Here is a 26,100-nt window from a genome sequence, read left to right on the forward strand (position 1 = left end):
CTTGTTGATTATGATCTTCTTGCTCGAGTATACTCAGGTCTTATCGATTATTCCCAACGGTTGATATCACAGGTAACGAAAAATCGCAAGAAAAAGGAAAGAAGAAAACCTAGTGGACGATTCTTTTAACGAGGAGGATGTTGTATTTAAAGAACGTTGCTGTGTTTAAAATATCGCTACAAGATGCGCAACTGCAACTCGAATTCTTCGTCGATCTTACAAATTACGCTGTTCTCCTCGCTATGAACGAAAGCAATAACAAACGCGCGACAAAAATCCGCGTAAAAACGTAAAACGAAATGAAAAAATAAAAATAGCAAGGAAATCAGGCGACCGTGATAAACCTGGCTTGAAAATGAACTAACGCCGACAACTCTTCGACAATAGGAATTTTAGACTACACGCGGCCGCGGTTGCATCAACGAGGAACGCATCCTCGCAATCATCTGTACGGATTGGAAGGAATCGCGGAAAAGAGAAATCTCATACAATGTATCGTGCATCCGTTGTTTATCAACAATCGACTGCTATTCCCGGGGAAGGTTTACACGTAATTAACAGGCTGGCCTTTGCAGGCATCGTTGCGTCACTGACACTGACTGCCAGCAGCTAGACACCGTTGACATTGACACGCCGTCGCGATTTCAAAGTCAGATCCGTCAGGATCGTTCGGAATATGCCGTGAGAGTTCTTTTTTCTTTTCTTTTTTTCTTTTCTCTTTTTTTCATGCAATCGGAATACCTTGAACGACGGCTACGAGAAAATAATGGCCACGGGGAGGGAGAGACGGCGAACGATTCCGAAAGGCGTCCCGCGATGAGAGAAAACCGAAGGGAGAGAAAAAAAAATCGCAACGTTTTTTGTTTACCGCGAGAATTATCGTGGAAGGAAGTGTGTCAAAACGGAGAACGCTCGGACAAAGGTTGTTTTGAACGTCGGGATAAATGAGAAGATGACGATATATACGTAGACATAAGATGGCTTTTTTTTTTGAGGTTTGAGGTTTCGAGGTTCGAGAAGGAAGAAAGAAGAAGGGAATAGCTTGACATTGTTATTCAAATTTCTGATTCTTAAGTACCTGCAATTGAATTTTGTTTGTCCGTAGAGAAAGAAAACGTGATTGATTACGTAATTTTTTCCTACGATCGAGATCTATCCCGAATCTGATAAACAGGCTATTTTTAATATCGGTGATTCATGGGAAACTTTATACATAAAATTAAATTGCGAGAATGTAAAAAATTTCTAGGAATATTTATCGTACGTATCGTACAGGATTCGAAATTTTTGTTAACGTTGGCACGAGACTTGTTGTTATTTCTGTATTTAGGGGTAGGTTCGCAATAGCTATTATTTCATTCTTTGGATAAATCTATCACACCGTTCTGAGCCGAAAAACCTTTATTCGCACCTTCTTACATCGACTAGGATAAAAACGAAAGAATATCTTAAATCTATCGATTATATCTAGAACTATCTTCTAATTACCATTTACTGTAAGTAGCGCATCTGCATACGGATGGCGAGCGCGAACTCACGTTGTCATTTTCAACAAGACTCTACCTGGATGTGATCGAATAACTCCGTTTTCGTTACGTAGGAGACGCAAGAAATCACGAAATTGACGGATAAACACAAATTTGCTTTCATAAATAAGCTAAAGAATTGAACTTTACACACGGTAGTCAAATTTATTGTACGAATCCAACAGAGTTCACGGTTCGGAGTGTTGTAACAAAAAAGGTGTTGGGTGCTGATTTCCGAGGGTTCTTATACCGAGGTTTTGGTCCCTTTCGATTAGTTATCGTCGGGTTTATATCAGACGCGCCTGTTCCGTTCCTATCTGGTTAGTGTTCCGATGTCTCTGCAAGATGAGTTTCGGTATGCAAGATGTTTTGTCTATCCTGTTACTGCTTCTGAGCGTGTCACACATTCGTACGGTGCAAGACGATCTATTTTCACTGTGTTCAACACCGTGTTATCTTTTTTTTTTTTTTTTTTTTTTTTTGTTTTTTATCGCGGAAAATCGCGCGGTGCGAATGAAGCGTAAGTTTTTCGATGTCTGCGGCATGCAGGATGTTTTGCCTACCCTGTTGCTGCTTCTGAGCGTGTCACACATTCGTACGGTGCAAGACGATCTATTTTCACTGTGTTCAACACCGTGGTATCTTTTTTTTTTTTTTTTGTTTTTTATCGCGGAAAATCGCGCGGTGCGAATGAAGCGATAAGTGTTTCGATGTCTGCGGCATGCAGGATGTTTTGCCTACCCTGTTACTGCTTCTGAGCGTGTCACGCTTTCGTACGGTGCAGGACGATCTATTTTCACTGTGTTCAACACCGTGTTATCTTTTTTTTATTTTTTTTTTGTCGCGGAAAATCGCGCGGTGCGAACGAAGCGATAAGTGTTTCGATGTGTAGAGGTTTACGTGTAGAGGATGGTTGGTCGATGAGGTTTAATGGACGAGATTGCTCGTTGTTGAAACCTTCGAATATATTTAAAATGATAAATTAGTATACAGATAGCGTTCGCAAAGACGCTCGTACTAACCGATTCGCTAAGACAGTATATAAGTCGTAAAGTAGGATCTCTAATGACTCGTTAATTAGATCGCTGATAATTCATGATATCTGGTTGAATTGATCGACAACTGACTGTAACTCATTTCCTTCCGATCGCGTCCGTTTATTTATGCTATTATTATTATTATTATTTATACTGTAATTCAAATTCGTCTTTGTTCCACGGTTGCGCGTGGCGGCGAAATTGTTTTGCTCGGAATTTATTTATTTTTACATTACGCGTATCCTAACGATCTTGATACTCCGAGGCAAAACAACAACGTTATTTCAGTTGTCCTCTAACTCACGTGTCGCTACGGATGTCTGCGGCACGCAGGATGTTTTGTCTACCCTGTTACTGCTTCCGAGCGTGTGACACTTTCGTACGGTCGAAGACGATTTATTTCCACTGTGTCCAACACCGTGTTGTCCTTTTTTCGTCGTGGAAAATGGCGCGGTGCGAATGAAGCAATAAAATCCTTAAACGTCGGTGAAGATAAGAAAGAAACAGAGAGGCGACAAACAGAGACCAGCTGAAAAAGTGGCGAGACAAGACGGACGTATTTCACGCGATCTCGATGATCGCTCGAGATAAAGGAAACCGAAATGATACGATGCTGCGTAGCTTTTGTCCCTCGAGCGAGTAGAAAGTTGAAGTTGCTGTTTAATCGACTTCGAGGAACATCATCCGGGTATCGCTCTACAAAAGGACCTTCAGGAAGGATCAAGAGATTCTCTGGAATCCGTGGAATTCCGTGTGGATAGTACGGCAGTCCGTATGTTAGCGGAAATCGATTCGGTTGGTAAAAACACGCGACTGCGTTCGATTAATCCTTAAACGGCGGCGTGTGTATTATTTACGATCGGTAGAAAGTACTTACACGACTGGACGATGATTTTTCATGAGAGGGGTTACGCGATACTCGAGTTTCTTTCTCGAGACACGTACTCGTGCGATCGCACGCTTCATAAAATAATTCCAAGCTTTCGGTATTTCAAAGCAAGAAGAACTTCGTAGGGAACAGTCAAGGTAAAAGGACAGCCACGCTCAAACAATGTTTTTGTAATCGCAAAGTGGTAATTCGCGATTAGAATGGCAAAAAGTATAATACGATCGGAAGCAGGTTAAAAACATGTGACACGAAATTTCCACAAAACCACCGCTTCGAATGCTGGGCGATGACGATGACGATGACCTTGATGAACGATTCGACCATGACCGTTCAAACTTCTTACCATGGACTACCGAATCGACCATCGACGATATAGAAAAACCGCGGAACAAACGTTTCTCGAGAAAAGAAAGAAATAAAAATCTAACGGAAAAATGCGAGGAGCAGAGCAGCTAACGACGATATTTGAGAAATCACGACGAATCGAGTTAAAGTCGCAGACCTGCAAACGCATTATTACGGCTTGGCCCAGCGCAACGCGAACAGAAGCACGAACGAAGAATAAACGCGATTTCGTTATAATCGATTTTCATGTTTCTCCAACATAAAGAGAAACAAACTTTCGACGTATTTGCGGCATCGATCTATCAACATCGACAAACTTTTATCCAAATTCAGTAATAGATATAACGTACGAGTTAACAACCACCAAAACCAACTAGTTACTCGATTTCTTGACACGTCGGGTCAGATCCGCGGGCTGAGAAGACACTACCCTTTAGATTTAAGCACTAGATTCAACTATAATCGAACATTATTAAACGCGACATGGTACCATGCCAGAAAAATTTACTTGTTCTCAATGGGAATTGATTGTAAAATTCATCCAATTAAAAAAAAAAATCGACAAACTTATCCAAACGATGGAAGAAATTTTCAACGAATTATTTCATATGTGTAAAATGTCTCTGAAAAATGAAAGATCCTCCGACAATCATAACGTTAACCCTCCGCTCTTTCCACGCTCGAAACTCGTTGCAAAAATCCACAGGAAACCTCCGTTTTGTGTATAAAAGCGCAAAACCGAGAAATGAAAGTCATTAACACGAACTTGTTAATATTTCTTGGAAAGAATCAGCAGATTGTTTAAAGAAACCGGAAACAGAATCGAAAACGATGCAATACGTCTACAGGAAGACCGAATGCTCGGCCGTATACGCAAGCTTCTGAAAGCAGACGAGTTCCGAGGAGAATAAGCGCGACGGTACAAGCGTGTACAGCACGCTGAAAGGATGAGAAAGGCGTTCCGTGTATGTTTCACCGGCGACTTCGATTTCACCTTGTTCCGAAGTCCTTTGACCTGCGCTGGAGGCAACGCGTTTGGAACGTGCGACATAACGCTACCTTGTAGCGATAAATTAGAGCTCGTGAGCTCGTGCCGCGTTTACGGACTGTTTGACGTTTTTGCGGACACGCTTCCTCGTATGGTATTCAACCTGTTCCGTGTCGAGAGAAAAGTAAACGTTTTGGCATTTTACGCTCCAGCGTGCTCCGAAGCGCAAACATTTACATCGTGAGACATTTAATGCGTCATGCACGTCACTGGCATTACACCTGCCGTCTGTCCAAGTTACGGATGATCGGTACGTCGTATGGAACTAATAAAGCGATTCTTTGTATAATAATTCTCTAATAGGGTATTATTGTATTCGTGGAAAAGAAAAGGAAGGAAAATACGAGCGAAGAGTAGAAAACGTCAGACGATATCGATGTAGTAGCAGAATGTTCTCTGTTCAAGATGTTCCAAACAAATGTGCCGTTTCTTTCAACTTTACATAATATGCATATTACACGGTCATCTGTTCGCCAACTTGTACTTTTCTTCCTCTCACCTTTAGTATTCGCCGAGTATCGTCGTCCTTCAAACTCAAACATTCACTCTCGTAAAGCAACTTTCCACGATCACGCTCGGCTCGTGTATTAATTTCTGTGCAAACTCGACGAGAGAAGACGCAATCCCCTCCGTGAACCTACTGCGATTACTCTTAACCGCGACACGTGACACGCGATCGGAACGACATCGCGAAACCGATCGAGTCAGAATCATCGGCGAGATTCACCGAGCTTCTTCGACATTAGAACGAGATCCGATGATATCGTGCGCTGCGAGAACGACCAACAGGAACGAGTGATCGTCTTTCACTTTTATTACTCGTTAGAGTTTAATAAGAAAGTCTAACCTGTTTCTCACGAATTGTGATAAAACACAATACAGGGTGACTCAGGCTTAGAACCGAGAGCCGTCCGAAGCAAACGAGTCTAATAAAAGAATCCGAAGCGGACGAAAATGTAACGGTAAGTAGCCTTAGCCATCGGCAAGAAAGCAACAAGAACTGTGCAACAAACTTCGAGGTAGTCGTGGTCTCTGGTGGAAACCGGGGAAAGAGAAGCGTAGCAACGGAGAAAGGACAAAAAATCGGTTCCTTGGGGCTGCTTGCAATTAGAAGACCCAACGAGAGAGCCGGCGGCGACAGACAACCGACGCGTGTAAAAGGATTTTTGCGAGCGAGCCGCGTTTCTAAACGACCGTTAGAAAGATCATGGAAAGAATGCGCGGCTCGCGGAACGCTCTATATCCTTTAAAGCGTTTTGTCGCGATCGGCGCGTTTGTCACGGCTATGCTTTGCCGAGCGAGAGAAATTATCTGCTCTCTAGCGATGCAACAATTATCAGGTCATGCCGGTGTCACGTAATTTTTAAGTAATTACACGACTGTTGATTTTTTAGTATAATCTTTATTCTTTTAGACTCAGAGTTTTATTACAAAGGTCAATATTGTGACTGAATTGGAATTAGAAATAGAACCGGATTGAAATTAGAAATAGAACTGTTTGAACGGTCTCGTACCATCAAAGAAGAAAGCTCGGTGTGGGTGTTCCCTTTGGAACTCAGAACGCGGATTCGTTGTCCACACTTTTTGGTGGAAAAGTGAGGGTAACGATCCGCGATGCCCATTGGTAAATGAATTAGGTAGTAAAGACAAGGAGAGCTAGATATGGCTCGTGGGCATCCTTGTTTATGGGAAAAGTTTTATCTTGCCAGGCACCCGCTTTCTCCGTATTAGGTAAGAGTCGAGTGCAACAAACATAAGGACCATCTGTAAACCGAAAATGTTTAAGTGAAGAAAACTGAAACTGAACAGATTCGGTTTATGTCGTCTTCTTAGGCCTGCTGCGAGTTACTAGAACAATGGATAGGTCTTGGCGTCCGGACTAAGTGGAATTTTACAAGGACCGTCACATCTGGCGTACCACATGGCAAAAGGAAAGTTGGTACGTGACACCGGCCACGCTGTTTTTCAAATCGATGCCTCCGTTTAAACAGGGTGTTGAACTAGTCTTTTTTATCCACCTACAGTCACGTTACATTCGCTGGTTTGTATAAAAGAGGATGGTTTTAATTATCGCGTTTGCTTATTCCACGAAAAAAGCAATCGTTTATCGCGAAGAATAATTAAAAGTAATTTCTTTCTAACAATAAACGTTCCATCGCGGTGTAGATCGCGAAGAAAAATACGTCTTATCTTCACGTTGCGTTAATATTCGAACGCTTGTTTACGTTCCGCGATCTAGCAATTTGCTAGGAACAGGTGGAACTGCCAGATGAATTTATTTCGTATAATTATTTTGTATAATTAGCGGCCGGAGAAATTAACACGAACATTTTTGTAGGATACACGGTGATCGTGAGCGAAAGAGAAGCGTTTAAAGCGCAATAGCGAGGTTTCGTAGCGCGATATTCAGAATACCATGAAGCCAGCTGTTCATCACCTGGCTCGTTGCAAGGATATTAAGCGTATCTCTTAATTTGCGAAGAAACACGAGGCACCTTGAAAGTCTTCTTCAAGAACGCATTATTCGTCGGCGTTATAACTCACGGCGGAACGCGTTGAAAGGAAAGTTTTAACGACTGCATCAGCTGCATGTGGAAACACCGAGGAAAGAGCCTCGTGTACTTCTGATGGCTAGATACTATGATACTCCACGTCGTTGCAAACAACTGCCAAGTCTCGTTCAGAACTCGACACCTTGTTTCATTTTTTATATCTGTGGCTGGCCACTCTCCTACGTTTGCTATCGGAGAAATTCGCTTGATTTACTTTAAAGACAATTTTCACAAAAAGGTCATTCGCTTCTGTCACTTGACGTTTCCGATTAATTGTCCCGATTTTTAACTGACAATCAGTGGTTCACCGTACACCAAACTTTTCGAACGTCTTCGCAGATAACAGTGAGAGATTTTTATATCAGGTTGTCCGAAAAGCGTCTTTCTTTTACGGACACGTCTTTCACAACGACGCGTGTTTATACAAACATGAAACCTAATTTTTTTTTTAGGTGTTTATTTATGCCAAGATTTGTTTTTTTTAATACATTGAAGTAATTCACATAAACTACGAATCAAAATAAGGTGTGTTACATGAAACTTAATCTGTCGAACATTGTGATCTTTATTTTGATAGAAGAAAATGGATCAGACGTAATTCGAGAAAATAATGTAAAACGAAAAATATTGTGCATCCGTTATTTCATTCTAAAACGAAAGAAACTTTTCGGACGACCTAATACATTTACATGAGATTTAGAGATGCAAAAATAGACAGGATGTGCGCTATATACGAGATCCTAAAAAATATTCAAAGCGAACCACTCGTTATAATCTTTAACAGGCGAAACGAATCTCTGCCTGTTCCATTCCTATTTCTTTGGCCGCGTCCATAAAAATGCAAATTTGCGGTCTAATCGCCAACACACGAATCTGCATAAATACACGCGGTCTGATAACCAGTACGTGAACTACAAGCTAGCAAATAAACTCTCATCGTGATGATCCATATACGACTTGGAGACGAATCGACGGTTTCCATGGTTCGTTAAAAAACACTTTGACTGCCACGCCGAAATCACGTGTTTCGCTGAGGACACCACGGGAGTATTTTTATTATTCAAAGCGTATAATGGCAAAATAATAATAAATTGACGATGTGAGACAACATTCTTCCCCGATGCATCGTCTATCTCATTGGTAGCCACGGATGACCACCGTGGTGTCTTGGCAACAGTTGATAGCGACATATTGCAACGAGGCTTCGTTTATTTCAACAAACCATTCGCGTTCGTTGTTTCTTTGTAAGCAAACCGTGCAGAATATATCGTCGAAACGTGTAGAAGATGTTAGTAAACGGTATTTGCTCATTCTACATATAATAGAAAGGTATGTTCACACTCGTAACTTCAATTATACGATTGCAAAGCAGCGTTTACGATTATTTTCTAAGCTGTGTTTATAATAATATTCGTAGATCAGCCCTCAAAGATATGGACGCAAACACAGTGCACCGTTAGACGCAAGATCTCTTCTCATTTTCTTTTCATTGATGTTCTAATAAAAATGTTTAATCGTTCAATGGGGCACTTTTTATTTCAAAGTATTTTCTGTCCATCGGTTATATTCAAAATGCCCTAACTGTCAACTTTCATTCAATTTTTACAATTGAAAAAGTTCGAGCGTTCCGGTCACCGATGATCAGCGTGGCGTCACAGGAGAAACCGTGGCTGCTCGTTATGACCAACGTGGCAGTCAAAGTGTTAAAAAGTCGAACAGACATGGTTTTTTCTAGCATCCGAAGAACACCATCTTCGAAATACTCGAGGAACGTACTCGATAAACCGTAAGAGATGTAAGCGATGGTCATCGAACTCGAGTATCGCGTTCTCCAACGGCGAATCCTCGATCGAATGGCGCGTATCTGCGAGCGGCGTAATAATTGAAAGATTCAATTCAATCAATAATGCTATTCATCGCGCGGTTATAATGGATTGGAAAGGTACGAAGGTTAAGAAAGTGGGTTCCGCATGAACTATCAGCAATAAACCATATTCAGCGAACGTACCTTCTGTGCTTCTTTCGCGGGACTGGATAAAATCAACTGGCCGTTTCGCTGATCGTATCGTTGCCAGAAGGTGAGAAATAGATCTTGTGTAATAATACTTCAAGGCGAAAGATAATAGGACGGTCGTGGAACACAATTAGTGTGTCTAATCTTAGGCCTTATGCGAGAATCGTTTGAAAAAAAAGGAAGAAAAATAGAAAAAAAGAAAAAATCGAGACACGATCGACCTAGAGGGAAACAACGATCGGATCGAGCTTCGATCGATCGAGATGCAAGATCGAGATGATTGTTCGCGTATTTTGTAAAAGGCTCGCTCGGTATGCTCGTTCTCGCGTTGGAATCGCGTCTCGTTGTAATAAGATTAATGTCGCGTGGTTTACGCGAATAATCCAAGATATCGGGATTATCGAAGGTATTAGAAGATGAAAAGGATCGCTGATTATCCCAATTGAAGAGATACGAGTCACATTCGGCGATTCCTTTGGAGCTGAGCAATGTTTTCTATTCTATTCTATTCGAATGTTTTCTTATTCTAGTCGAAGATTATAGAGAAAAAATATCGACCATATTTTTGCTTCTTTATAGAGGAAAGAGTTGTAGATTTATTATGTAGATTAACATTACTCAAATTGTTTTTTCTTTTTTATTTAATTTCAGCATTGAATATATATACCTTTGCTCTCCTCTTGAGTATTTTAAGAATATCAAAATAATCTTCCTTTCTTCTAAATTTCCGACCATTCATCAGCTATTTTTAAAAGACTGTTACCAATAGCACAATAGACAGGATACGAGAGATCGTTGATTTCTCATACGAAAATTAGGATCGTGAACGATTTTAAACCTAAAATTATAAACGTCGTTTCCCATGTTTCCAACGGTTGTGTTGCGAATTCTCGACTAAAGAACAACCGGTCAGGTCAAACCGATCGGTCGATATCGCGTACCTCGAACGAATTAACGCTCAAGGTGGAGGAGGTTTAATGGATCGAGTGTTAGAGTAATCTAGCACTGTATTCGCACTCGTTGTATAAAAGTAAAGTGTGATGTTACGAACACGGCTGTGGTAAGATCTTGTTGAGAGTGAAGTATTTCACCCGCACGGTACGATGTCTGATGATCAACTGTCCTAGTACGTCGCTGATTCTCTTCCCCAACCGTTGGGTCTCGTCCGTCCGTCGTGCCTTTCCGACCGGGCTTTTTCCCTGACCTTTGAGTCCTTAGGTTTACAGCTCGGAAAGGACAGGTAATTCGGAATTTCTTAAATGGGTCTGTCCGTGCCATAAATGGACGGCCATTCAAAATTCCGAACAGGTTGTCTCTATTCTGGAGTATAATATCTACTTAGTGATCTTATCAGGTATAATTAGGTTTAGTAAAGTTACACCATTTTCTGTACTGTTTTCACCTCTTAGACTTTCTTCTGCCCATTAGTGCGTATTTAATGCAGCGTGTTCATTACGACCAGTCATGATACTTTTCCCTTTTATTTATTTTACTTTCATACCGTCTACTTAAACGACAAAATATTGAGCATTAAGGAGCCCGAAGATGTTGGATAAGGTAACGATTTCGTAAATAAGTACGCTTTTAATAACTTCTCTTTAGGTGTCAATTATATAGTGGTTCTTGATTAAACTGGCTTGACTTGTTCCCAAATAAGCTTGTTAATCTCTTTTTGTAATATAACGCGTGTGAATATACTAGCTTATCGAAACGACTTCTTTTCGTGGATCCACAAGTACAGTTCCAATTTATCGTCGATCGAAAGCCTTTTCCACTTTTTGTAACGGCAGAATATTCTTGATCACGTGGACGATGTTCTCAGAGAGGATAAAAGTATTGGAAAGAGACTATCGATTTTCATAGCCGATGGAAGAACTATATTGGAAATTTGCTTCAATATCAACGAACAAGTTCGTTTGTACAAAAAGTGGCCTCGCGGAATATCACGAGAGATTTCCTTGACTTATACCATAGGTCAACCATGTACGCTATTATTCTTTGTCTAAAGTGGATTGCTAGCTCAAGGCCATTTCACCGTCTGTGAACATGACACGAGTGACTCTTTCTTTTATAAACTGGTTACACACTCCAATTGTGCCTGGATATTGCGCTTTTTCTTTCGAACGTATACACCGAAACAAAATTTTCAAACCAGGTCGATAAATTACATCGAAACAATAACGAACGTAACGCGAGATACCAAGGAAACCTAATAACGTTTCAGTGTGTACAATATATACACGTAATGGCATTATTATATCATAAATTTATATCCGGAGAAATTTAATTGGATATCTGGATATTAAACAAATTGCGTTGCATTAAATAATTTGATATCAGTTTGAACGCAATTATCTTGTTACAAAGTATACTTGTATAAGACCATATCGATGATGAAGGCGCGATGTACCGATAGCAGAAATTTTTAATACGTCTCGGAATTGCTACAGGAAAATAAAAAATGTTCGATGGAAGATTAAAACCGGGCCGAAATATTATACTCCGATGTTAAAATTGCGAAAACAAGTTTACGATTTACCATATATTTTCCACGCTTTTATTTTAATTTAACACGGTATCTCGAAATTTGATCTGTCTCGCGTGTTATAGATATCGTTTCTGACAACCGTGATGAATTACCGACACCTCGGAGAATATGTTAATATAAGTAAATTACCTTGCATCGTATAATAAATTACGTTACGCGTTTCGTACGATTCCTTGTTTATTTCAGCGAGATGGCCAGCCCACTCTCTCATTATCCCATCTTACGTTTTTACAAATATTCGCCTCTCCGTTACCATTTCTCAAAATCACTTCCACGAAATACAGAGCCCTTAAACAGGTGGAGAAAAATTCGCGGCAACTTGAGCACCGACCCGACACATTAACGTACGCAGAAATCATCATCTTGAAACTCGCTCGTATAACTTGGTCTTACGATCGCGTCGTAAACCGTGTGGCCAACGGACGCCTAACGCGGACGTGGCGCACCAAAAATCCCATAAACAAGCGCTTAATCCTCTCGCAGAAGTCGCAATAATTTCGAAAACGAGTCCTACAACCGTCATTTCTCGTAAACGTATCCGGATCGAACGCGAAATTGAGATCACGTCGCCCTGGAACGCCGAAACCTGCTAATTTCAACGGTGTGATCCGGTTGTGATCGTTGTGGCTGCCGTGGTTTCCGTGACGTTTTCGACGGAAATGAAATCGACGGTGGCCGGATACTTGGCCCGTTGAATTATCTCTTCACGTGGCAGCCAGCCCCTGTCGAAAACGTACTCGGATAATTGGCGAGCTCGCGAGCTCGATATCCGGCTGGATACACGAAATCCTCGGCCAGTCTGACCCCATTACTCGCCCGTCATCCTCGTCCGCTCCTCCTTTTTTCGACACTTTACGCGTGCCTCGACAGGTCGACTCAATTTTCGACCGGCCGTTTCTTTCGGGCCCGTTTCACCTCGATCTCGTTTCGACGGATGACGTGCCGCGAGATCGTGCGAAGATATTTTTGCCCGTACGTTTCCAACCGATTATCTTTCCATGCGTTTCTTCTCGCAGACGATGCCGATGTTACACGTTCCAACACGTTGCGAGATTGTCTGACGTAGTACAAAGCGCGTATACGTATAAGCGCGTTGACGTTACATTTCGTTGGCATGTTACGATTATATATGTTGAAGTGATCGTCACTTCTGAGAAAACTCTACATCTGGTCTTCGGTTTCTCAAGCGCCTAAGGTCTTCGAAAGCGCATAGACAAAAGAATGCGTCGAGGAAAGACCATAAGCGGTACACGTCCGACGTTGGTTTCGGCAGTTGTTTCAGTCTCAGGGTAACGTTGCTAGCGAGAGGATCTGGATCGGCTTACATAGTACCACATATTTTCTAATTTACTATTCACAATATATATACTTTCAATACCTTGCAGTTTGCCCACGCATTTCTTTAATTCCATCCACTGAATAACCTTAACAATATATATTCATGGAAAATTAAATAGTAAATGGGATAAGCCTGATGAGTGTGCGTAAACAAGAGTAGCGTGCAAGGAACCGTACCGCGAAGACTCACGGAAGTTTGACGATTTTGAGATAAAGTCACTCGCGAACAAGTCTGTGCTAAACGATGCTAAACGATTCGATTAGGATTCGACGATTTTGATACAAGTAGCGAGAAAGCAGATGTACAACGACGCGCGCGAGGAAAGTTCGTGAAGATCCAGATGATCTCATAGGAGCGTAAAAATTTCTCAACTCGAGAGGTCGCCGGCCAACCGACGATACCGTTAACCAGCTTGAATAGGAAAAGCAGATCCGCTAAAGTTGTTCGAGAGTGAAGCGATTTAAGGTTAAGCTGACTCATGATCGGATTGCAATTACGATCCGCTGAAACCGTTCCATCGGTCGATTAGAAAATTCCACGATATTTTTACGTCTGTATATATAACTTGGCTGAAATTGATATAGAACTTTGATAAGTTTTTCGATAAGTTCGAACAAGCGCGTTCGTGTACGCGATAATTTCGTTTCGAGTATCTCGCGATTCTATGTATTCGCACGATGCAAAGAGGAAAGAACTTATTTCTGTAGTTTAGTTTGTATCACGAAAATCGCATAAGGGTGATTAAATTGCAGGGGCTCGAGGCGAACAAAAATGTAATACCAGCGATCTTTCACGAACGAGCGTTGCTTATTGCGGCAACAGGCAAACGGAAGATTGGCCTGGCGGTAACTCGGTAACTCAGCTAAATGTCAAGGATAGTTTGAATTATTCTTTTGCTTTTTGCGTCGCAGCGCTGCGAACGAGCAAACTTTTCTACGCTACGAACCCTACGATCGACGAATGATATTCATTGATATTTTCCACGCGAAACAATCGCACGATCGCCTCGTTGCAAGTTGAATAGCCAACGTTTTATAAGCTGTTCTTGTCATACTACAAGCGTGTAAACGTCGATCACTGAGCCTACTTTGATAAATTGAGTTTAGACGTTTTCTAATTGCAGCATCAGCAACCTTTCCGTTCCCTATATTTCTGTAATTTACTGCGTCCTTTGTATACGCAGTTCTGCGCTTTCCAGAAGTATGCACGCGCCTACACACGAGGGTACTCGTCGAAGACACGAAATTTATTCAAACGTCCGTACGAAAAGATATAAAGTACGGAGGAATGCAGATAAACGCAAAGTCACGCGACGCTCGCAATGAACACAATGTGGAAGACTGGTTTTTCCAGGCGTCGTTTTGCGCAATGCGATCTAGTTCCGTGGGCGACGATAGGAAAGCGGAGGTGGAACGACCCTAAAGTTTCAGCAACGATCGTTCGGCCCGAGGCGAGTCGGGCACGATCGAATCGTGAATCTCTCGGCGCGGTCTCGCAACGATTTCACGATGCAAAAAATCTCGGACGGAGAAACGGACGACGAAATCGAATAACGAGAAGCCATAAGCATCGCCGGTTCCGCGAATTCGCGGCCTTTTTCTACACTCAGCGACACCTGTTTTCGCTTTTCTTGCCGATCGATCGCAAACGCCACTTCCTGTTTCTCGGTTTGCCGTACTTTGCTTTTTCTCCTTTCGAGTTTTGCCAGCAAATTGTTGAAATGGAATAAGTAATTAGACGATAGTTAACAAAGTGGAAATAGCTCGTGATTTGATAGGTTTACCGAACCTTCCTTTTTTTCTCTACAAATATTTTTATCTCTATAAATATACGTATATCTGTTTTATTTAAAGATTCCCTTTATTTCTATATCTTATTCGACGAGTCGAACTTTTGTCTTTCGTATTACAACACGATGATAAATCTATCTGATGCACAAGTTACCGATATGCGCATATAGACAGGTAAATTAGCCGCTGCAACTTAAAACTTTCTTTTGTCCGCTACCGTACATCTAATCGCTCCGATCTGTTCACATTTACGACCATTACAGATACTTCCTGTCGTAATCTTGATTCATTCCACGAAACTATTCCGTATCTCATGAGGAATGTATCGCGCCATAAATATCGTTACTAAATGCCATCGTCTGATGTATACAAATTATCGGTACACTAATCTAACGGCGTGCGATTCTTTTTTTTTTACAATTCCACGCACGAGTACAATAAAATCAGCGTAACGGGTTAACGTCGTTGTATCTTCCTTTCTTCTTCTTTGTTTTTTTTTTTTTGTTTGTTTCTTCTTTTTAATTCTTCCTTTTTCGTTTTTGGTTATTACTGCGTTTTCAATCACCGTGGTTGCTTCATCCGTGCAGCGGTGGAATTTTAATTACGTTGTAGTAAAGCAAGATTGATGCCACCGCGTACTAGATGAAATACAAAACACGTTGAGTAATAAATGCACGGTGATAATAAGCGCATGAAAGACAGTGAGAGTTTGATCGTGCAATATGATGATCATTACGCTGACATTCCTCTGGCTCGAATTAATGAAGCGGAGACACTTGACGATTATATACTGTTGCCTGTGATAGATCACCGGCAATACGACCATAGTACGCATTGTGCTGAACTTGTGATACATTCGATGTGTAATTGTAAATACGATTTCGATTACGATAGCCTACGAGTTATTTGCAACGAAAGGAAACACGAATCTGTGTCACAACCCAAATTGTCGAATTGTGTTTGTTACCGCTCCGATGTTTCACGCGACAAGTACACTTTCGTCGACTTTTGGATTCTATTCTCATTTTACGATTAAATAGAAGAATTTTGATACGACGTAAAATACGAAGAAAATATTCAATTCGAAAAAGATGAAAATGTCAGGTCGAGTGACACGAGTTTGTTAAAAATCGCTGATAAATCGAGCAAGTTTTATTGGAAACCAGAGATGTAATTATTAAGATTTACGTATTAGGTTGTCGAAAAAGTTTCTTTCGTTTTATGAGCAAATAATAGACGCACAATGTTTCTTGTTTTATATTATTTATATCATTATCCATTTTGTTCTGTCGAGATAAACACCGCGACACTTCGCAGACTTGGTTTCACGTTTGTACGAAGGTGCACTGTTGTAAAAATCACGTTTGCGAGAGAAAGACACTTTTCCGACAACCTAACAAGATCCTCGATATTTTGCAAACATCGCGACGAGGAATGTTTCGAATATCTCGGGGATGAAAATACATTTCCAAGAATAATCATTTTCTATAGACAAAAATAAAGTTGAGTGATGGACAAGGATGTGTTTATTCGCTGGTATTTCACTAGACGCGCTTTTTATCCGCGATGCAATCTCGCAAAATCGCTAATAATAAAGTCCCGTATATAGGAAGTCGAGAAATGCCTTGAAGAACCTTGTAACATACGTCTGATTAGAATTTTCTATCGATTGGCAGACTCGTACGTACATCAGGCAACGAATAATCGTAAAATACTTCGTTGGAAATATGACATAATAACTTCATAACGCACATGGCCATGTTTGTTACAGTTGCGTGAATCACCCTGTACATCTTACAAAACACATTACATCGTCAACTTTTCTACCAGACAAACGTTCAAACGCTTTTATGGGCCAACGTAATATCGAATTTATTGGGTTGGCAACTAAGTGATAAAGGATTTTGTCATTACCATTTAACGACAAAATCCGTGATCACACAGTTGCCAACTGGATGGTATTTCGACTCCTCGATTCTTCTCTTCCTACGTACATCGAAAATGGAACAAGTCCGCGTTTTCCTTACCGAAAACTTTGCTCGCTATTATTTATCTCTCGCCTAAGTTATCGTTACGCAAAGCAGAACGTTGTAGAGCATTAATCAAAGTGATACATCGTGTTTCGTACGTGATATACTCGCGTGGAGCAAAAATGACATCACGTCCCGAAAAAGAGCGTTGGCAATTTCGACAGGGCAGATCGTTCGTTAGATACTCGCGAGGATTAATGATAGCAGCGATTCGGCAAGTTCATTTTCTGTAGGACCGTGCGTTGTACCGAAAATAACGGAGACCCTTGGACCGACGGAGAAAGTGTAATGCTCTTAGCGATATCCGGCTATCGATCTACTTCGCAATCGATCGATCGTTACCAACCCCCGATGTTCTGCTGCGGCGTAAGCATGTACTCGAGTACGTGATCATAGATAAAGATCCACTTTCGCCATCTGCGGTAACGGGATAAAATTCGTCGTGGCGATAGCAGCAGTGACGACAGGATAAAAACGAATCGATGAAACGAACAATTTCGTTCGATCTGTTCCATTATCTTCTTTCCCCTTTCTTCCATTATTTTTCTTTCTTTTTCTTTTTTACTACGCGTTTTTTATATATAAATTGTCTTCTTCAAACATGTTTCAGAGCAGATCAGACTTCTAACAGTTGTGTAATTACGTTTCGAATAAGGAGACGTCCAGAAGCGATTCTGATCGTAGAAATTTGTATCTCCACCTCTCGTGTAAATTATGTTTTTGTTTGGTTCGAAACGAAACTCGAAGAATGCTTCGTTATTTCCAGGAAATATTCGAATTTTCATCGTGCCATCGTAAACGGCAACAGTGATAGAAATCCTAGACGTTTAAGAATTTGTAAAACCTTCGGAAGGTAAAGCGCGAATACTGAAAATCTTCGTAACAATATATATATAACGATCCGCGATTTGCCTAAAAATTGCTCTTTATTAACGGGCTGTAGAGTCGATAAAGATCGCTAAGATCCACTAGGATGTACAAAGCTGCCGCGCGATCGCTTCTCCGTGAACGCGGATGATGTATCGCGATTGCAGGCCTCGGTTTCGCAACGCGGATCGACCGTTCCGTCCTCGGACATCCGGGTGGCGAGCGGCCCTCGATCAATTGTTATACGCCGTAGCTGGCATTTAGCCGCGCGACTCGCGTCTGCACTGTTGCCGCATTAATTTGGTACGGTGCGTTGCTGTAGGATAGCTCGCGGAAAAGAAGTTGCGCAAGCCTATGCCGCTCATGCCTCGTACCACCGGCGCAGCGCCTATACAGGCTGATCCTAGCGATTGGGCCATGAATATCTAGTTCTATGAATACTCGTTCCGACTGCGATTGCGAACAGTGAAAGAAATATCGCGTGTAATCGATGGTTCGTAACACAAAATATTCACCGATATCATTTTCGTGGAAAATATCGAATTTAGAATTTCCGATAGATGAAACGACTCTCCGTTCAAGTTGTTGCGCCAACTATTGGGTTGGCAACTAAGCGTCAATATCACCTAATGACAAAATCACTCAATTGCCAAACCAATATTTATTTGATACGTAAAAATCCGTGGTCCGGTCTCATACTCCTTTAAGAGGAGGCGAATAAACTATCACGCGATTAGAGGAAAATGAAACGTGATAGACCCGGTTATTAGAATCTCGCTATACACACAATATTCATGCGCAACGTCCCCGGTCTTTACGTTCTCCCTTCTCTGTTTCACGGTGTATGCCTGTCTATCTTCTAGTTTCTCCATCCTTATTCCGTCTCTGTCTAAGGCACGGTTTCTCCTTCGTTCAGAGATTCAAGGGAGTCGATCTGCGTCGATCGTGCTCTCTGTTTCTATCCCACTGTCTCCAAGAGTGTACGGTTGATCGTTGTGCCGGCTAGCTTCGCTACGGTGAATTTATACACGGCCACGGTGCGTTCCCACGCCTAGAACATGCGAAAGAACACTAGCTCTTCGGCCTAATGCCCGCGTTGGTGCCGATCCTATTTCACTGGCCCGTCGCCTAAGAAAACGCGGAAAATCTGGGACACGGCGTCGCGGTATGCGCCATTGTCCCGCGATTTTATGGGATTTGATCTCTGGGTACACCAAATCGACAACCCAACGAATTTTCTTTATGAAAAATTCCATTGCTATTTGTCTAATTTGTATTAATACGGTTATTCGGTTATATCAATCGATAAATTATATTTTAATAGCTTATGATACAAAAAGGACGTATCTCTATCTACGTTTCATACTTTATATTTTTATATCGTGATCATTCAAAAATTTTGGTACCATCTTTAGATGAAAAGTAGATTCGTAATATTTACAATTTCGTTCGATTGGATATTAAAACTTCGTTCGAATAAATAATAAACGAAGCTCTATCGTATAAAAAAATAAAACAGAGGGCAAGTGGATTCCACCAACTGAGCAAAATTTCAATTCTATTTTCCAGGTGATCCCCCGAACTCAAGGATGCGGTGGGCAAGGAGACACGCCAGCTACCATCACTGAAATCCACCTTCCACCACCTGAAACTTGCGACTGCCAGCCTAACAAGGCCACCTCGAATTCCATCCAAAAACAAAAACCACCACGAGGACGAAGTACCAAATCTACTCCATGGATCTAACGGAGGCATTCGCCCCAGGAGGGGGTGGGGAAGATCTGCCAAAGACCGATTTCTTCGACTTCGTCGTCTCTCCGCCACCGCACTGTGCCTCCACGGACGGCGTGTCCGACGAAGAAAGCTTCCTGCATCGTACCACCTGCAGAAGCATCGGCTACCTCCAGCAAGGTCACGAGGAACACGAAACTAATCGCGAATTGCACAGCTCGCCGTTCATCAAAGAAACCAACAACAACACTCTGACAGCACTACCGCCAGTCTCAACGATCACTGGCTCCCTCAGCCATCATCACCACCATCACCACGTGAGGACGCACCATAGCGCCTGCAACGTTCAACAGAGCAACGAGCAAACACCGATGGATCAGTCGGATTGTGATTATTGGGGCACGGACGAGAGCAAAGAGCAGACCTGTAATATACTCTTGGAAGACCTGAACAAGTACTGTTGGTCGGCCCACGCTAATGCTCAGAGCCACGGGAATGATAACGTGAGCGTCCATCAAGGTTCTAACGAGCATCATCAAGGAGTAGGTCGAGGATGCTCAGCCAACGACAGACAAAATACGGACGGCGCGATTTACACGTTGACCGTGTTGAACAACGAAGCCAACTCTATGGATGCATTGGATTGTTGCAAGAGTCCAGCTCCCACGTCCAGTGATTCTTGGTCTCTGCGACCCAATCTAGACCTGGACGCTATACTGAGCATGGAACCTGCGTCTACCGAGCAGGAACACGATCAGACCAGTAGCGTGACCGAAGTGTCGCGGACAGTCAACGACAGGTTTCATCCAGATCGTTTCTCTGTTGCATCCTCCCAATATGCTACAGACGACAGCGGATTTGTCGAAAGTAAGGAATTATGCGGCCGAGGATCATCCAGTGGCGCTAATTGCACAGGAGGCGATAATAACAACGATTGGAAGCTTTCTGATCAGAATCTGCAGGAAGCTGCGGCCGCAGCTGCGGCTGCTGTCGCGGTTGGTGCAGGTGACTCGGCGGAGAGTCTTCTAAGAAGCGCTCTTCAAGGAAAATTGTACACAGGTCCGACCCAAGTGGTTTCGTCTTCCTCGCCGTCTACTCAAGGATCCACTATATCCATGCCTGTGACGAGCAACGCTGGATTGCAGATAGTGTCCGACCAACAACCTCAGCAACAGCAACAACAGCCTCAACAACAGCAGGCGCAGCAACAACAGCAGGATGAATCTATGCATACTTGTACCGATGAAGATCTGTTACTGTCCCAGTTAGACCAAACGACCTATCGTCCCGGTGATTACGAGAAGCTGAAGAGCATAGCCAACGAAGTGGTAGAGTCGTACTGCAGTTTGGAGCCCGTTTGCAACGTGTCTGCGACGACAACGGTTATGTACACGCTGGATCCAACCAGTGGGAGTCTGGGAACGATAACTCTTCCCGCGGATCTGGGCCAAGTTAGCACGGTTACGGTAGTGACAGCAGCTCAGCAGGATGTTCTACAGCAACAAGCTGCTCCTCGAACCGAAGTGGAGCAACAACAGTCCACCAACCAGCTTCAAATAACTCCGTCCAGAGTGGTTACAACTAAAGCTCCGAAAAAGTACTGTCGACGTACCAACAGAAACAGCAGCAACTCGAACGCAGCCAGCAACGGCAGCAGTGGTTCAGAGACCGGTGGAAGCACCAGTGGAACGCAGCAAGGCGCATCCGGCGGTTCTCCAGGCAGCGTCCAACGCAAGGAACGTTCGCTGCACTATTGCAGTATCTGTAGCAAAGGCTTCAAGGACAAATACAGCGTCAACGTTCACATCAGAACTCACACCGGCGAGAAGCCTTTCGCCTGTTCCTTGTGTGGCAAGAGTTTCCGACAGAAGGCGCACTTGGCAAAGCACTATCAGACCCACGTGACGCAGAAGCCCAGTGTCCAGCAGCAAGCGACCGGCAGTAGCACCAGCAACAGCGGAAACAGTGGGAATCCCAGTCCATCCGGCGAAACGAGTAGCTCGACGACGAGCAGCGTGACAAATAGGAGTCAACCGCACCAAGTGTCTGTCGATCCAGCGGGGACCGCATGTAATCCACCCAGTTAGTTGCATTGGGAGGACCAGACGGCCCACACCCGGTTCCCAGTGTCCAGTTGGACGCGTTCGATCGTTGCTAATCCATTCTCTATTCCCGGTGGCACGGTGCGGATTTTGCACGACGGTGATGGTCAACGAAGGATACACCGTGCGAGTCTTCCTCTATTACTATTCACTTCTACGTATCTCTCTTTCTGTCTCTTTAATTCTTGCTCTTCCCTACCCTCGTTTCTCTGTCTCTCTGTTTCTTCATACTCTCCGATTACGATCTTCGTTCACTCGGAGAGATCGCGCGGGAATGATTTACGACCAGACAGGTCGCGGAACCCCCGGCACAGAGCGAACCATGACCAAGGATCGCGAGATTGGCCAACGTCCATGGACTAATTTTTTGACAGGCGTCTCGCGATCTCGTCTTAGAGAGAATTTCCTGCCGATTGGGAAAACGATCCGGGATATTTATTCGAGCTGCACGCGGCGGTGCTCGTGAGTTACGCCAGATAGAGCGAACTGGTAGCCGCTGGTAGCTGATCCTCATAAAACGCATGGGCTTCGGCGAGCCACGTCGCGGAACGCTCCCTCGAACGCTTTCCTTTCTAGGCGTTTCCGATATCGCGTGTGGTCGTTGCAAGAGATATAGCGATATCGTAAATTTGCAAAGAAATAGAAGTTTATGGACTTCGAGAATCGAGTAATTTGAGACGTTTTGAGAGACTGTTCGAGAACACATTGATAGAGGATCTAGAGCTTCAGTTAGGGTCTAGCGACGTCAAGTCGTTGTCAGTAGCAGTTTTTCCTTTGCTGTATACTTTCAAAGATCTGTTTTCTGAAATAGAAGATCACATCTATAGTGATCTATGTAACTTGAAATGAAAACTCATAGCCGAGATTGTGTATCGAAACTAAGCTTAACTTGTGTTATACGGATTTTTCTAATTAACACATGTAAGCATTTGTTTATTTTCACGTTATGTTTGTTAAGCATTAACTTATTCCGAATTTATATTCCGCGAGCTAGGATTTTATCACATCGTTGCATCTACTAACGATGATCAAAGAAGACTAGGATAATTTAAAACAAAGGAGGTTCTTGTAATCGATGAATTTATATTCTGCAAGCTCAGGTTTTATAACACGTCGTTAAATTTAACAACGATGATAGAAATTGCCTTTGAGAAACACGTGTCGGTACCACCGTCTAACCGAATCTAACGTTTCATTTTACGACCTCGCTATATCTCTTGCAGGCACCGTACCCTTGTCTCACGCGTAACAACGTTTTCTTAATCGAATACCGTCCTTAGAATCGCGATCGAATCCCGTGTCGTGAATTTATCCGCTGGAGAACGAAGCTTCTGACGACTTGCATAGCTGTTCCACGCGCCGATATAAATTTCTGGATGTATCATTCGATTTTTCTAACGAATACGATCTGTGAATAGTGCACGCGCTTGGAAACTCGCATTGCTGATGCTCGTTACGAAGCGTGTTATTCCGGTCGATAAGTTCACGATGATTAGGTTAAGCAGGCGAGCATAGATCGCCATTTATTTTTTTATTCTCATAATTAATTATTCCTCGTTCGATATCGATTGATCCAGGTCGTTTAACGTGTCTTAAAAAAAAAAAAAAAACAGTGGAAGAAAATGACGGGAAATGTAAAAGTATAAAAGCGAAGAGAAAAAGAGAGACGAATAAAAGTATGAAAACGCGAGAAAGAGAGAACGTCGAAGGATTTAAGTAACGTGATGGGTGGGGGAAGTCTGTTAAACGATCTTGAGCGATCAATTGATTTCAAACGAGCTATAGTCGAATCGTCGATCGACGGTGGTTCAACGCGAAACGACTTGGTGAAATTGTTGTTCCTAAAACGACTTGTTTGCTGTTTCAAACGAGAGAGCGAGAAAAAGAAAGAAAAAAAAAAAAAAGAAAACGACCACGTCGACGATGATCGTACACGATGATGATCGATATTTAAAATACCGCTACGAGATATTAACGTTGAAGATATTTTACAGAGAAGATTCTTTTTCTTCTTCTTTTTATTCTCCTCCTTCTTCTACTTTCTTTCTCACCTCTTTTTTTCTGTCACCTTTTTTTTTCTTTTTTATATATATATATATGTATACACACAGAGACATATAGTAGACTATAGCGGATGTAACGTAGAAAACGGTAAGTATCAGAGTATCGAGAGAGAGATATATAAGAGTTTAGAAGTAATTAGTAGCACGAGCTGTGATTTAGATACATACTCAACGCGCGAGACCACGCTCGTCCCTGGTTTAACCTGGCGATCGCGTGTCCCGCCGTCTGTTATTCGTAAGAGAGTGAAAGCGAAACGTTCGACGCACGATTTTGCGAAGAATTTAACCTTCGAAACACTCTTAAAAAGCCTGATCGGTTCACACGAGCCTCGTTCGGATCCCACGGAAATTCCCCTTTCAGCTCTGTAAAGCTTCAAAGCGTTTCTATCGCGAATTCTCAACTATGCAAAATACGCCGCACTCGTTTCATTCGTTCGATAGATGTTGGAACCCGAAGCTGCCTGTGACATTCCGCCTCATCAGAAAATCTTCCTTCCCCTTTTATAGTAAATTTCATTTTCCATTTCTTTTCTTTCGCGGTTATTTCTTTGACCTTGCAGCTAATGGACGAATACTCTTTTCTCACTCGGAAGTTTATTAATTCGTGGATCGTATCTGTCCACTCTGTTAATACGTTTCTCGTTTAAACGTAAGAACCGCACTCCGTACAAAATCAATTGGCCGAAGACTGTTCATTCGCATCGAGTTGTAAATAACGTTGAGAACGATCCTTTCTCAAGTTTTACCTCTTCGTGGTCGATGCGTTCGCGCACCCTTGAATTTCTCATAAATACAGAAAAATTCTCAATATACTGTGCAATCGACGATAAAAACCGTCGTCAAGATATGGCAGACGAAGGAGCAAAAGATGGAAGAGACGAAACGAAACCAAAATAATTCACAAAGTAACACGAATTACGAATTCGTCCCAACTTACAGTTAATAGTCTCGAGTAAGCAATTGATTTTGGACGAAGAGTACGGCAATTCTTCCACCGGTTCTTATCTTGATCCTCGTTACCAGTGGCTCAGAGAAGATAACTCCGAAAGAAAAGACAGGAAGAACAGGCTCGGCTATCAAGCAGACTTTTCAGCTGGAAACTGCCTTTGACCTTTCAACGATCGTTTCCCACGACCACATTTCCCTGCCGAATCGTTAAGCGGCCAAGCAATTAACGACCGTTTAATCGGCGCGGTTCCCTTGGTGTTCAAAGTCGCGTTGCTCATTGTCCTTTCGTGTTCACAGCCGTAAATCCTGTTCACTACCACGATGAGATACAAGCTCTTGTCTAATTTATATTTCAAAGCCTCTTTATTTTGTAATAATTCGTAGAGTAATTTTTATTTGGCTATTTATTGTAATGGTAATCAATCATTGGTTGTTATCTAGTTTTGGAGATTGAATAAAGTTTTAATACGAAACTATTACAATTTTCCAATTTCTTTCACTGTATCAATCTTCTCGTTGACTATTTCTACATTCGTAAAGCATATTTCATCATCTGCGCTGTAGCTTTTCGAACCTATAGAAAACTGATCGTTGGAATATTTATACCGATTTCTAGATGCAAAATATCTGTACGAGCAGCGAAACGATCCAACGCGTAAGCCACTACGTTTGTTATTACGTCGCCAATCTATCGCACGATTTGCACAGTCACAATTTTCAAATCTAGCGGTTCAAGCCACCGAACAATTGAGAACTCTTCTGCCGATTGATCTTAATCGATCGATAACTCTTCGAAAAGAATCAACATTTTGTTCGCAGTTAAGTCGATGCTAAAGTACACGGTATTTTCTTACTCTTCTATCGTTACATCGAAGGCTAACAGCGTCTCGTGATATGCAACAAACTTGATCGTTTTGCGCGAAGCTGTTGAAGCATAGGTGACTCGATAATCCCGTCTCGCTATATGGTGTGCACGATACAGTTTGGTGAATTCGTCAGTAAGTAAGAATTCCTCGTAGCTGTTTCAATTAATAATAACGACTGACAGAAGCCTGAAGAACAAGCTCTTAAAATCTCCGCCCTCGCCATAATTACAAGAACCTGTAGTTGCTGAGTTACAAATTTCCACGCAGAAGCTTCCAACCACCAGAATGCGATATCCGTATGATTGGCTTCGAGTACGAATAATGTCTTTGAACTAAAGTAAGCAAGCAATAAAGCAGGATGACGTAAACTAGGCAAGAACTTACCGCTCATCCTGGTGTATATCG

General features: G+C 42.4%; 1 protein-coding gene across 2 annotated transcripts in view; it reads left to right on the plus strand.

The window, feature by feature from the left end:
- LOC132909297 (protein sister of odd and bowel) overlaps window positions 1-23,417 on the plus strand; it is a 130,907-nt gene extending 107,490 nt beyond the window's left edge. The window contains exons 1-2 of one of the 2 annotated variants that reach the window (XM_060964057.1): window positions 18,780-19,022; window positions 19,555-23,417. In XM_060964057.1, the coding sequence (XP_060820040.1) occupies window positions 19,722-21,803 (2,082 nt within the window). In that variant the 5' untranslated portion in view covers window positions 18,780-19,022; window positions 19,555-19,721 and the 3' untranslated portion in view covers window positions 21,804-23,417. Of the gene's footprint in view, window positions 1-18,779; window positions 19,023-19,554 lie in introns of those variants that run through there. The other variant, XM_060964056.1, reaches the window with a different exon arrangement.
- The last annotated feature ends 2,683 nt before the right edge of the window (window positions 23,418-26,100 follow it).

Source organism: Bombus pascuorum, chromosome 7, assembly GCF_905332965.1.
Source record: "Bombus pascuorum chromosome 7, iyBomPasc1.1, whole genome shotgun sequence".
Taxonomy (NCBI): domain Eukaryota; kingdom Metazoa; phylum Arthropoda; class Insecta; order Hymenoptera; family Apidae; genus Bombus; species Bombus pascuorum.